The sequence below is a fragment of the Drosophila eugracilis genome, unplaced genomic scaffold (genome assembly GCF_018153835.1).
Source record: "Drosophila eugracilis isolate 14026-0451.02 unplaced genomic scaffold, ASM1815383v1 contig_415, whole genome shotgun sequence".
Lineage (NCBI taxonomy): Eukaryota > Metazoa > Arthropoda > Insecta > Diptera > Drosophilidae > Drosophila > Drosophila eugracilis.
Window position 1 is genome coordinate 815458 of NW_024573278.1, and position 13002 is coordinate 828459.

At 45.3% G+C, this 13002-nt stretch overlaps 2 protein-coding genes across 2 annotated transcripts in view; both read right to left on the reverse strand.

Moving 5' to 3' along the window:
* Nucleotides 1-271: 271 nt before the first annotated feature.
* On the reverse strand, nt 272-1953 carry LOC108111458. Its single transcript, XM_017220928.2, is given in 6 exon segments — nt 272-608; nt 802-920; nt 980-1020; nt 1022-1212; nt 1215-1454; nt 1908-1953. Coding segments are annotated over 6 exon segments (825 nt in total). The 3' UTR covers nt 272-420.
* A 3617-nt stretch (nt 1954-5570) lies between these two features.
* The window catches only part of LOC108111520, a 30524-nt gene continuing 23092 nt past the window's right edge, over nt 5571-13002 (reverse strand). The window contains 6 exon segments of the mRNA XM_017221039.2: nt 5571-7237; nt 7527-8273; nt 8339-8395; nt 8397-9163; nt 9244-9748; nt 10924-11013. Of these exon segments, the coding sequence (XP_017076528.1) occupies nt 6692-7237; nt 7527-8273; nt 8339-8395; nt 8397-9163; nt 9244-9748; nt 10924-11013 (2712 nt within the window). The 3' untranslated portion in view covers nt 5571-6691.

Genomic DNA, 13002 nt, shown 5'->3' on the forward strand with positions numbered 1-13002 from the left:
TCGATTCAAGTCGTTTATTTACTCCTCAAAGCCCTTTTGTCGTGGTTAAAGCCAAAAAGCTAAAAAGCCCGAGAACCGCCAACAGTTTGCCGCACTCAGGTTTTCATCGGAGTTTCGGAGTCGTGTGTTGCCTCATTGAGTTGCCAGGTTTCATATTCGCTGGGCGTTGGGTTTCACCCATCCAGCTTTTCCCCCTGTTTTTCCCCACACATTTTGCCATTTTCCATTTTCCATTTTTGACGGACCTGAGAGGAAGTTAAAGTCGAAAGCGTCGATAGTCAATCGATGGTTTATTATTGTCGTAGTTTGTGTGTTGCCTGTCAAAAATAAAGAAAAAACATATAAAACGTTGCGAGGACGTTGTAACCTGGAATTTAGTTAGTTATCCCCTGGCTATACTGGCTATCATCTGAGGTCAGCCTAAGTGGAGTCGGCACTTGGCTCGTCCTGGATACTCGGCTTCTGATCTTCGTTCTTCCTGCCCAGAGAATTCTGCTGAAAATCGGACAGGATTTGGCTCTCGGGAATCTCCGTCTCCACGCGGCTGCCCACAATGTCTATCTCGCTATCCTTCTTATCAAAGAAAATATCAATAATAATGCGCACGCCTGGGGAAGGGAAAATTAACAATCTCTGAAAGTAATCAATCGAAATTTCTATCAAATTTGATGCAGTTCAAAGTTAATTAGAAACTAAACTAAAAATAAAAGAAGTATCAATTCTTATTTGTAAAAGTAATTTGAGAGTAGTTTTTAAGATTCTGGTCTATAATATAATTCCAAGATTATTTCGTTTACTCACCTTGCTCTGTGCGTCTAATGGTGGTCTTGCTTTGGTAGGACTTTTCTACAGTAGTTTTTGCAGCCGGACTCTCATCGAACAGCGAGGACTCAGTGGTGGTTACGCGAAAGTTGCCTGGACTGGTGTTAAGAGTGAAACAATAGAAAGGGACTAGAAGACCCTGGGATCTAAACCATACCCCAAGTTCTGCTTATCCTCCGACATCGACATATTGCAGAAAGCTGCTGCCCCCTTCTATCTCGGGTGCCACATCATCCTCAGACTTTGGCAAGGAGCCAAAGTAAATGGACTTGGCGTGCTCCAGTTCCTGGTTCTTCTGCGTGGCGAAGTTGTACAGATTGATCATGTCCCGCACCCGAATGGGAGTATCCTTGCGCTTGCCTGCCCCTGTCTGTGGCACTGAAGTCTGGTTTTTGTTGGGGATTGCAACTCCTGATCCCGCTCATTGTCCGGATTCTGGTTGGAAATGTTTGACATACTAATGCAGTCCTCCTCGGCAGTGTTCATGTTGTTGGCGTTTAATGGCGTTCTATCTCTCCCTAAACAAAAGTAATCACTGAAAAGGTCTCGAAAGTTTCTAGTAGAATTCACAACTTCCGATTTTTGAAACTTTTGTGTAGGTGGGAAAGTAATAACTAACTCAAACTTCGTCTCTGGCAATGTCACTTGAATATGACCTTTACATCACAGAGATCTTTTTGGATCGTGTGTTTGTGTAAATACTCCATGTGGGTCCCTGCCAGCAATTCGTTAGCAATTACAGTAACGAAATGTAAATGTAATTCATCTCTCTGCTGCCGAAGACGAATCGGTGGAGGGCGACCTTCGGTGCGGCAATCGAAAACCAAATTCGATCGATCGCATGATTGATCCCACAGAGGGGGCAGTGATTGAGGAAGGTTCGGTGATTAGTGAAATTTGAGCCACACGCTGAATGCCAATGGAATTGTCTTAAACGGATTTAATGCAAGTTTTTTACTCATATTTTCCCAGTTTTTTTCTCTTTCCCGTGTGTATGTACATTTTGTACATGTGTGTGAGTTATTAATATTTTGAAATTGGGTGAGCAATGACTTGCCGATCCCACAGAAGCGGCATCATCGTACCAGCATCATCAATCGGTAGCTTCCAAGCGGCCAGCTGGAGGTCCATTTGACACACCATCCCCACCAAAAAAATCCGATTTTAAGGTCAATCTTATAGCCAGCGACACTTGAAGATTGGCTCGACCGCAGCTCGAGATTCGCAATCAGCGCTGATGGTTCGGGCAAGGTTTCGAGGCTCGAAAATGCAAAGCTCTGATTAAGATTGGAAATAAAGGAAGGCAATCGAACACCAATTTCTCAGCTGGCACAAGCAAAAGCCAATAAGTCTTTCAAGTCAACATTTTTAAAATATATTATTTATTTTGATTTTTATTGATATTTTCTCGACAAGCTTGAAGATAATTAATGACGCGTCCACACTCTCCGTTCGAGGGTGATATTCATACTCGCTAATCCGAGATAATGCTCATCATGTAGCCGCAATTTGTAGTCCAGTTTTGAGACCTAGAACTTTTTCAATTCATCTTTGTAAAATCTTGAGATATAAAGTCTTACACCCCTTCTAATTCAAAATACTTTATTATTTTGTCCAGTGAAATAAATTAGGCAATAAATCACCATTAATTAAAGTTCCTCAACTATATTTTGTTCTCGCCAAGAAGCCCAAAAAAAAAATTATTCAGCCACTTAGGCAACATTTTTAATAACAACTAAAATGTCGTAACACAGAGGTTTGTCAAGCATTGTGACTAATGACGGCCTGATGAGATGATAATGCATTGTAGAACTGCCAAAATTAATTTAAACACGGTGTGGGAGTTCTGGGTACCCTGATCGACATTCTTTGACTTTTAATTCTTACATATCACGAACTTGGAATTCGGTTATATTACGTTCTGCTTTAGCCCTGCTCTGCTCTGCTCTGCTCGTTTGTGCAATTAGCCGCGATGTCAAAGGGGTTCACTTCCAGTCATGGCAATAAGAAGAACAGTGAGAAGGTGTGGGACCCACAGCACAGAATTCACACAACAAATGTGTACGTATGTACATAGGTGTGTCATCATCATCATCATCATCTCTGGCTGTGATTCCATTGAAGGTCGATGAGCCACAAACGGCCGCAACATTTGTATCTGCCATTTATGCTCACTCAGTCTCTCTCTCTCTCTCTTCTTGGCTGAAAACTCCTCTTTTCCCCCTGCTTGCCGCCCACACTGGAGGGGGCAACACATGTTTAATTGCCAAATTGGTGCAATTCCACATAATTCATGCCGATAGTTGGAGTCGCCACTCAGGCAGTTCTCCTCTCGTTGAGCTGTTTATTTGGCAAGGTCCCCGGCATTTCAGTTCCAGTGAAGAGCTTTACGGCTTAGCAAATAAAGGCAGCCCGTGGGGGGCGGGAGATTCACACGTTTATTAAGAGGTTTCTTCTTCTCTGGCCGAGTCGTGCTGCGAATTGAAATCGAAAGTGGAGCAAGCAAGCCAGCGGCTAAGCACATATAATTGATAACGGAGGCAAGTCATATGGAAATTATTGCGCATACGCACTGGGACACCAGAGAGTGCTAAGAGGAAAGGTAAACACCTTTGCCAGAAAAACGAATGAAGAAGTAGCTCAAATGATAGCCGCATCCGGTGGTCGCTGCCAAAGTGGCAATTTCGTCTAGAGCGAGCTGCTACAAATTTGTCAAACCAACAATGCAGCAAGGTCAGATGGTTGGTTGAGCGATGATGATCACGTTCGCGTCCGGCGTGCGGTCAGCTCTGCCATATCATTGACCTTAAGTGACGAACATGAAGAGCAATGAATAAGCCAAGATTATCACCTTTGGCAGCATTTTATTGCACTTACACAGGCAGCCGCCAAAAACGGATTTGAAGTTCAATTGCAGGCATTTCTGATGCTCCAGCTTCCTCGACTTCACTCTCCAAATTCGATCTCCATCTCCGTCTCCATCTCGATCTCGGACGGACCTACCAAGACGCCCATGGCACAATGTACAACACGACTATTAAAGGTCAAGCTCCAAAGCCAGCAGTGCCACAAACAACGGCAACACAAAGATAAAACCAAAAAAAAAAAGAAGAAAAATTAAAAAAACGTTAAGTAAATCAAAGTAAACAAACGGCGCACTTTGTTAATTGTTGAATTTATTTCTATTTCATTTCAAGTTTCTCTTTCTGTTCGCGGCTGCAATCTATTAGAGAATGATCTCAAAGATACGTCAAACGAAAGACTCAAGACACGAACTCAAGAAATAAAACAATAGAATGACCATAGCGATAGGAATTCCCAAGCACTATAACCATATTTGGATAGTCATATACCGTATAACCACCAGGGGAAGTTATATATTGGTTATATCTTATTGACACTTTGGACAGCTCTTCAAAATTTCCCAAACATCGGTAATTTGTTGGCCAACTGCCATTCACTTGCTGCCTCGACTTCTATGAGGGGTTGTTCTTAAAATGCCAAAAAGGTAGCATACACGTAGCATTGTTTCCCATTGTGGATGGTAAAATCCATAAACGTGACCTTCACTTGGCAATGGAGGAGTCGGAGGAGGAGGAGGAGCAGCTCCTAGCCTTAGGTTGCCCAGAGGGCATACAGCAAGCCCAAGTCAAGTGCCGCGGCAGCCTCTTCAACAATGAAGCCATCAGATCAACAACAAATATCTTCAATGTGAATTTGGTTCAACGGTTCAATTGTATCGCTCGCATATATAGGAACTGGTGTGAGTGATTAATTGGTTTGGCTTTCGAGGCTCAAAACAACGTATTCAGTATGTTTGGTCTTGGGATAAATGCGAATGAGTTGAGCTGCAGAATAATTCATTTAATATCGAGCGTAAACAACGCACAACCCACATCGGATTGCTATTACTATTCAAGTCGAGTTCGGGGCGCTCCCGCTTTACCGGATGATTATGCCTTTGTGCTCTCGGTGTTAGTCTTCAAATCTGCGCCCCAGCATCTGATGAATGCTTTCCATTATCTATATAGCCAGGAAAATATGATTGTTAGGTGTCAATCAAAACTTTTGTGTGTCGCGTGTGTGTGCGCCACGTTGTCGTTGTCAATTAAAGGCAGTAAAGTCTCCAATTAAGTCTGGAGATGGTAATGGCTTGCGGTTGAATGGCAATTGCTCCATGGAAAATTGTGATTTACTATTGTTGCACCTTGGAAAAGCTAAGTACTTACATATTGGGACGACGATAGTCGGCTATTTACAACTTCATTTATATTGTACCAATACCAATTACCGAAAGTTTAATAGCTTTTACCTAGTGGTAAATCAAAATGGTATGTTGAAAGAGGTCTGGTTTTATGAGGTCTGGTATGGTCTTAAGAAATTTTCTTAACAAGATGTCTGAATTTAATGTTTTTTCTTTAGAAAATAAAAAATTGAAAATTAAAGTTAGCAAAAAACATCTGCTAATTAAGATGCACATTTGTAAATATTTTATCCTTACTTCTCCTTTAATTCCTTCCAACTGCCGGGTTTTTATAGCATAGTTTTCGGGTTACTCTTTTAAACCCATATTTGTGGCATACTTTTAGGCAAAAGTAATACTAAGGTTATAGAGAGGCAAGAGTTTATGCGAAAAATATTGCTATTGTACCTTTTACAAGAAATATTTTAGCTTAAGACCTAAAAAACGTTTTAAATTAAAACACATTTAAGTGATTTGATTATTTTCTAGATTTATTTCGCTCTGATTGTTTTGGATAGGCGCGCTTTACATGCACTCGGGTTTCTTTTATAAATTTATAATTGAAATGGTATTAAATGTTTTGTTAATTCGCTGACAGATTATCTACATTTTAAATTTATTTTTGTTTTTTTCGAATACATAATCAATCATCGAATTTGAAGCGGTAATTTAGATAGCTTATTCATTGGCGGTTACCAATAGTCGGTTATCCTCATACAAGTAGTACAGACTACCTACAGTATTGCCTGCCGAATTGCAAAACATACGAGTTTGTATACCATTGAAGTGTACATTTTAAGGTATTTTGTTTAATTTATAAGTAAATGTTTTTATGCGGGCGACTAGAAATTCCAAGAAAACTTTAAACATACAATACATTATGTGTTTACGGATTTATACCGCTTACGGATTAATTTAATTACTTGCTAAACGATAGGAATCATGAAAATTACTTTATCTTGCATTAATCGTTACGTCTAAAGTTCAATTAAATATGGATACAAGCATCTGTTATTCACTTAAATGCTACTTAAGCACTCCTCTTTAACGCAACTATTTAGGCATTTATCCCTTACTCTGTTGACGAGTGTAACTGAAGTGTAACTAAAGTTTGTTTTGGCGCAACAAATTCGAAGCCAATTGGATGGATCGTATTATGCTAAAATGATATAGGTATAAGTTAGAGAAATCTTTGGTTGTAACTACAACTGAAATTGAATGTCGAAGCTGCCCGCCATCTACCCTATGATTGCCTAGGATCAACGGGGGGGTTCGCTTCCTAACTTTGTGCTGGTTAAGGTTGCAGTACCCATTCCCAATTCCCTGGAAGTTTGGATACGGCTATTACGGCTTGATATGGAATGTTGTTGAATGGGTAAAACCTAGTGTCACATACAATACAATGTATCTATAAATTATCACAGTAAAATAAATAGAAATCTTCTCGGATGCTGCTGTTTTCTGAGAATCAACCAAGGATTGGGTGGACGAATGGCGTGCGCTGGCTATATCCATTCGTAGCTGGTTCAGATTATGGAAGATACGATAGTCATAGTCCACATTTTGGCAAAACTGTTGAACGGTTCCCTTCCTTCCTCACTTCCCCTCTCACGACATTCACAACGTTCACTGGTTCAGCAGCGTGTTGGTCACCTCGGAGAAGGAGAGCAGCGGACTGCCATCGGCATACGCCCCACCGGCAGTGGGCGGGGCATAGGCCAGCGCCGTGTGCGCCGTAATATTCGCCGGATAGAGCAGCTGATGATGCGGATGATGCTGCGTGTGGTGATGTTGCTGCTGATATATTGCATGTTGCTGCTGCTGCAGGGACTGCTGCTGTTGCTGCAAATGTTGCAGGGACTGTTGATGCTTGGACGACTTGCGTCCAATGCTGCTGACGCCTCCGCCCAACTCTTCGGCGCAGATCACCAGTGGAGCGGACACAATGGCCAGCTGTTGATAGGGTATATCCGATGCTGATCCTGCTGAAGCTGATCCATTAAGCAGGCTGCTAACCGCTGGCAGAGCAGTGGGCGAGCGGGACAACGTGGCTGGTGGCGGTGGCGGTGATCCTGATCCGACTCCCACCAGCTGGTGGTGCAGCGGATAACCAGCCAGCGATTGCTGCTGCTGCGGCTGTTGCTGCTGCTGCTGATGGGTGGTGAGTATGATCTAGGGAGGATCGTTAAGGTTAGTAGTCAGGCGAGAGAGCACATTTGGGTGCACTGAAGTGGGTTGTCTATTGGTATCAGAAGGTGAGTGGTTGTGGGTGAGTTCAAAGAGTGCGAGTGCTTCATTACTGGTGCAATCTATCCGCCTTCTAGCGGTGGCCGTGGTGCAGGTGATGCGACTGGGCCGGAACATGGCCACCGCCGCCAGCCGACGGATGGTGCGGGTGCGGATGCGGATGATGGTACGTGAAGTACTGCGAGTACTGCGTGTAGGAGGCGGGCGTCCATACCTCGCTGCCGTGCTGATGCGCCGTCTCGTGGTGATGATGATGATGATGGTGATGATGCGAGTGTGGATGCGGGTGGGCGTGATGATGTTGTTGCTGTTGCTGCTGCTGTTGCTGTTGTTGTTGGTGGCAACTGGGTGGGTGCACCGCCTGTTGATCTGTGCCCGTGCTGGTAAGGGAACTGCTGGGGGCGCTAACATTGGAACCAACTCCTCGCTGCGACTGTTGGAGCTGCTGCTGCTGTTGTTGCTGCTGCTGCTGCTGGGGCGAGGTTGTGTGCGATGAGGCGGAGTACAGGCCGGAGTCGTCATGCTGCATCTGGTAGCTCTCCGGTGTACTGGCGCTGGCTGACTTTCCGGGCAGCTCCTTCGTCCCGTTCCACTTGGCCGCTGTTGCAGGTTCATGCTCATTGTTGTTGTTGTTGTTGTTGGCGCTGCCATAGCCAAGTCCATTGGTCAGAGGAGTGGATCGCTGTGGTGAGCCAGGATTTCCTGTTCCACTCCGCCCACCTTGCAGACTATTCAGTGGTACCCCGCTGGAGTGCGTGGTGCCCCACATCAGCACAGTCTGGCGCTCGTAAGGGTCCTGGCCACCAACTGCAGCAGCCGTTGTTGCGGCCAATTCCACTTTCGGCGTTACACTTCCAGCTCCATTGGGCGTGGCGCCACCCACGGGAGAGGGTCCATCCGAGGAGCAGGATATCACCTCCATCACCTGGGGTGAAGACTTCGGCGTCTTAAGGGGAATTTGCTGTAAAAGGAGTGTGTAAAATTTAATTAGCTAGGATAATTTAAGGGCCTAAACCTACTACTAACCTGTGGCGTGGATGTCGGGCTCCCATAGCCGCTGCTGTAGCCACTGTAGTACTTTCCCAGTCTCTTGCCACTTTTCATCCGCCTTCGAGGCGATGGCGTATCCGTCGTAAGAGAGGAAACCATTCGCCACATAAGCCGAGGCCGGAGCGCCAGAGTGCGGGTAATCCGTGTAGTAACCACCAACGGCACCTTGCAGCCGGTACTGATGGAAGAGGTTCTCACTGACCGGGTAGAAGGCGTTGGCTGGCATAGAGCTGCCCATGTAGAGATTGTCCGCTGCACTGGCGTACGGCGAGGTTGTGTACATGGGATTCAGGTTGGAGTAGGCGGCGGCCACCGCTGCCGCCGGATCAGGCAAGTATTCCACGGCCACAGCCGGAGCAGGAGAGCCCACCTGGCCACCAAGGGGCGAGGTTTGCTGCGTCTGCTGTTGATTTTGTTGCTGCTGCAGCTTGCGTTTGCTGCGGCATGTGGAGAGGAAATCTCGCAACTGCGTCTTATAGCGTCGATTTGGTCGTGTTGGCGTCACCGGAGGCGGCAGGGCGTGGGCCGTAGGAGATGCGCTCGTTGGCACTACCAGCTGATCCGCCTCGGAGAAGTAAGTGGACGCCAGGCCTGTATCCAAATAGCTAACTTTGAAGTCCATTGTTCGTTTGCCTAGCAGATCGTGGCCCTCCTCGTCCATCAGCTGGCGATGCGTGCAGATCACAAAGTCCGGCTTGGAGTTCTTGTACACCAGGCGGGAACTCGTCTGCAGCCACTGCCACTCGCCATCCTTCTTTTGGTAGCGGTAGGCAATCATGCCGGAGGCACCCGTCTTCAGAACTGTAGATTATCAAAAGGAGAATGAATGTTGGTTACATCTTTAAAGTGAAGGTTTAAGGATTTCCAGTAAGAAAACTTACGTTCTTGATGGGCACTGGCCACGTAGGCGAGGTCATCGTAGTGCACCAGATCGTAGCCGCCCATGTTGACCAGTTCTGCGTCCGCGTAGCCCAGGATGTGTTTGCCGCGCTGATCCATCGATACCAGGGAGAAGTCTAGCTTGTGCTTAGACTTGAACATGTTCTCCTTATGTGGAATCTCCAGCAGACTGGGTGGTCCAAAGGGCGTGCAATAGGCAAAGAGGGCTAGCGGGGGCTCCTCCGTCTTGCGGTTCTGGCCATGCAGAACCTTGATTCGGCCACGAATGTCCAGGCGCAGGAAGCCACTGGTGTTGTCCAAGAGGCAGCGAAAGCGGACTGTGAAACTGCGCTCCAGATAGAGTGCCTTGTCCGGCGCCAAAGTCCCCGACAGCTGCATGCTGGACATGTCGGCGGGCAGGAAGCTGTTCCACAGCAGCTGGCGCTGCAGTTCCTCGCGATCCTCCGAATGGACCAGTTCGTACACTGACTGGTGGACAATATCCGACTGCGGATGGGAATATATATATATATTGGTCAGGGGTCAGTCACCTGGGAACTCTTATTGATTCGGCTCTCTGGCTCTCGTCGCGCTCTCATTCGCCCGGGGTTTTCGGGGCGTATAAATCAAAATGCGCGCAAATTGAAAATGCGCCCCATGTTGGCCACAAATTGAGACATAAATTCTGCACGCGCCAGGAGCAGGAGGAAGGCTCACTTGACGGGGGCTACAAGGGACCCTACCCCCTTCCATTCCTTCTGCCCCCTTTTTTACTTCCCTGCACACACCAAAAGCAAACAAACCCAACTGATTTTCTCGAACGTTAAGCCCAGCTACGCTTTTAATTGAGCTGCCAAACGGGGCGTGGCATGTGCCGCTTTACACATTTACAACTAAATTTTAAAAAGAGAAAAAAGGAAAGCAAAATAAAAAACAAACTCGGGCGGATGCTAACTACAATTTCAATTTCCATTCGACAATAAAGTAGGCAAAAAACTACAATGAAGGTGTACCCCAAACATGCTGCCGAAGGAAGCCGAATTCAAATCGGAGTAACCGCATCGGAATCAATCTGGCCACGCCCCGCTACTGCAGCTGCTGCTGCCGCTGCTGCTGCTGCTACTCCGAAGGAGATTCCCAGCGATTGCGCAATCTGATTTTAATTTATGATCTGTCGGACCCGCGAATCGATTCAGCTCCATACCCTTTGAGTGTGGCAAGCTCGGACCACTTTCCTGCTGCCTTAAAGCCTTAAACGGTGGCTCGGATTTGGGTCAGAGTATACGAAAATCAGCTCTCCATGTGAACCTGTAAAAGTGTCTGGCCTGGCTGCTTTGGTTTTGGGCCAAAGTGATTCCTTTTCTTGGAGGCCTTCCGCATGCCACAGATTGGCCAAAATATATTTCACTTTTAAAATGATTTTCCCAAATATTTATACTTTGACAATCTTTCATATCAAAAGAAGTAATGTTAAGATAGTATTACTTAGCGCCTCTTGTGAACTGCACTTAGATACTTTGTATCTCCCCTCTGTTTTTGGGCCAAAGTATTTTCCTTTCTCGGACCGCTTCCGCAACTCACAGATTGACCCAAAAACAAAAAAAAAACCGTCGGCAATTAAAATCAATCAAAAAACGGAGCGAAAGAGAGCGAGTGAGGGGCTAGGAGCTGGTGGCACTTACCTGATGAAAACCCAAATAGCTCTCGATGCTGTGCGTGGCAAAGAAGACTTCGCCTTCGCATGTCAGTATCATTAGAAATCCATTTAGGGCCTGCAAAGAAATTCAAAGAGAAATGTGGTAGACGGGTCAAAATTAAATCAAAACTATGAATTAAATGTCTGTTTCTTCTTTCTGTGGGTTAGATTTTGATGTGCCTCAGAGACAAGTGGATAGATAGATCTAAGAATCAATGGCCAGATGAATGAACCATCGGTATGAGATGGGTTGGCTAAGGTGTAATTACAGTAGCTGCCAGGGTTCGTCATATTTTGGTGAATGAAATGTTATTGATCATGGCAGCCGGAGGTATTTTAATGCACTGCGAGAAAATGAATATCTTGCTAAGGTCTAAGATATTTTACTAAATATCTCAAAAAGAAGTCTGCTGGATAGGATACAGGATAGGATAGTATACATATATTGGCGCTATAACTTAGTGCCTAGTAATAAGCGCAATATCTGGCCTTAAAACTAATCTTTTAAGGGAATAGCAAAAATATCTAATATTATTAATCTCAGCGTTCTTCCATTGACCCGCGCTGGCTACGCCCCTTCCAATGAGCCCCTTTCCAACCGCATCAGGAGGAGCGACTGGGAAGACGAGCACGATGGCGGCGCTTAGTTGCGGCCAAAGCGTAATCAGTGCTTAAGCGGCTTATTTCATCCAAGCCACAGGTCGCCATATGCGGGCCTGTGTATCCCCAGATACCCCCTGAAACCCAGTCGGATCTGGAGTTCCACATCAAACACAACCAGGAAATGGCTTGCAATTAAATCAATGACTCTCAACTGAGTAGTGAGAAGAAGAGAGAGAGAGGTAGAGCGGTAGAGAGAGAGAGAGAGGGGTAGATTTTGGTGTAATTGCAGGTTTCCATTCCAGTTCCCTCCCCTCGAATCCCCAGATGAGCCATTGTCATTATCTATTCGGATATGCGCCGCCAAAGACTCTCCGCTCGGCTGCTAACAAGAAAATCAAATCTGTGGCAAAGGCTGAGGCAGTGGCAGAGGCAAGGCAGTGGCAGAGACAGAGACAGAGCCAGCAACAAAATCATGCAAAAGTTTTTTAATACATTTCATTGTTTTGTTTATTATTTGGCGCATTATTGTTTTTGATTGCATTTTAAAGTCGGGTTTTATGGACTGCTAATGGCGTCGACGCATGCGATTCCCATCCGATCTCAACTGGAACTAACGGTTACAGTCCGACTCCGGGCAAGGTGTGAAGTGAAAATGAGAAGGAAAACTGAACGGAACACAGTCCGAACCGTCCAAACTGCTTCGAAAGACAAATTTGCCAATGCTCCATTAGTGCCTCCGTGGCGGGGCGGTCGCAATTAATATAACCGAACCGAAAAAAAAAACAAAAAACAAAAACAACAACACATCACACATACAAATACGGAGCGTAATTAATACGGGCGTATTTAAATATCAATTTGCAGCCACCACATCGAGCGGCATCGAAAGGAAGTCTCCCCATTTTGTGCCAGAGAAAAATGTGCGCGATTGCTGATAATTACAGAGCAGCAGCAGCAGCAGCAGGAGAAGGATTGAATGGAGTTGAGATCCAAGCAGAGATCGGGTGAAACAGCGGGTAACCAACTCCTTGCCAGGGTTGGCATTAGCCGACATAAATGCTAAGTGGCGTCATCATTTAAAACGCATCAACAGCCCGCAAGGATATGGTGTATGTTTGTATGCCGCATGGATTGTCATCAGGCCGCGATGGCCTGGTCGGGCATCAATAATCGTCATAAAGATCTTCCCAACGGTAGCCACTGGAGGAGACTTGACTCTCAAGATTATAATAAGCTTATGTATGCTCTGCTTGATTTGCACTGTGGGAATTGAGATTATCTACTTCTTAGAGATACAGATCTAGACTTGTCTTTTCTGAGATACTTTCTATAAGATAGAAAAAGTTATCTTGTAAACAAAAGTTGCAAACAAACTTAACCAGTCATCCGTCTGTTATACAAAATCAGATTTTGTATGTTATCATTATTTCTTGGATCATTATTATCATTATTATTATTATTT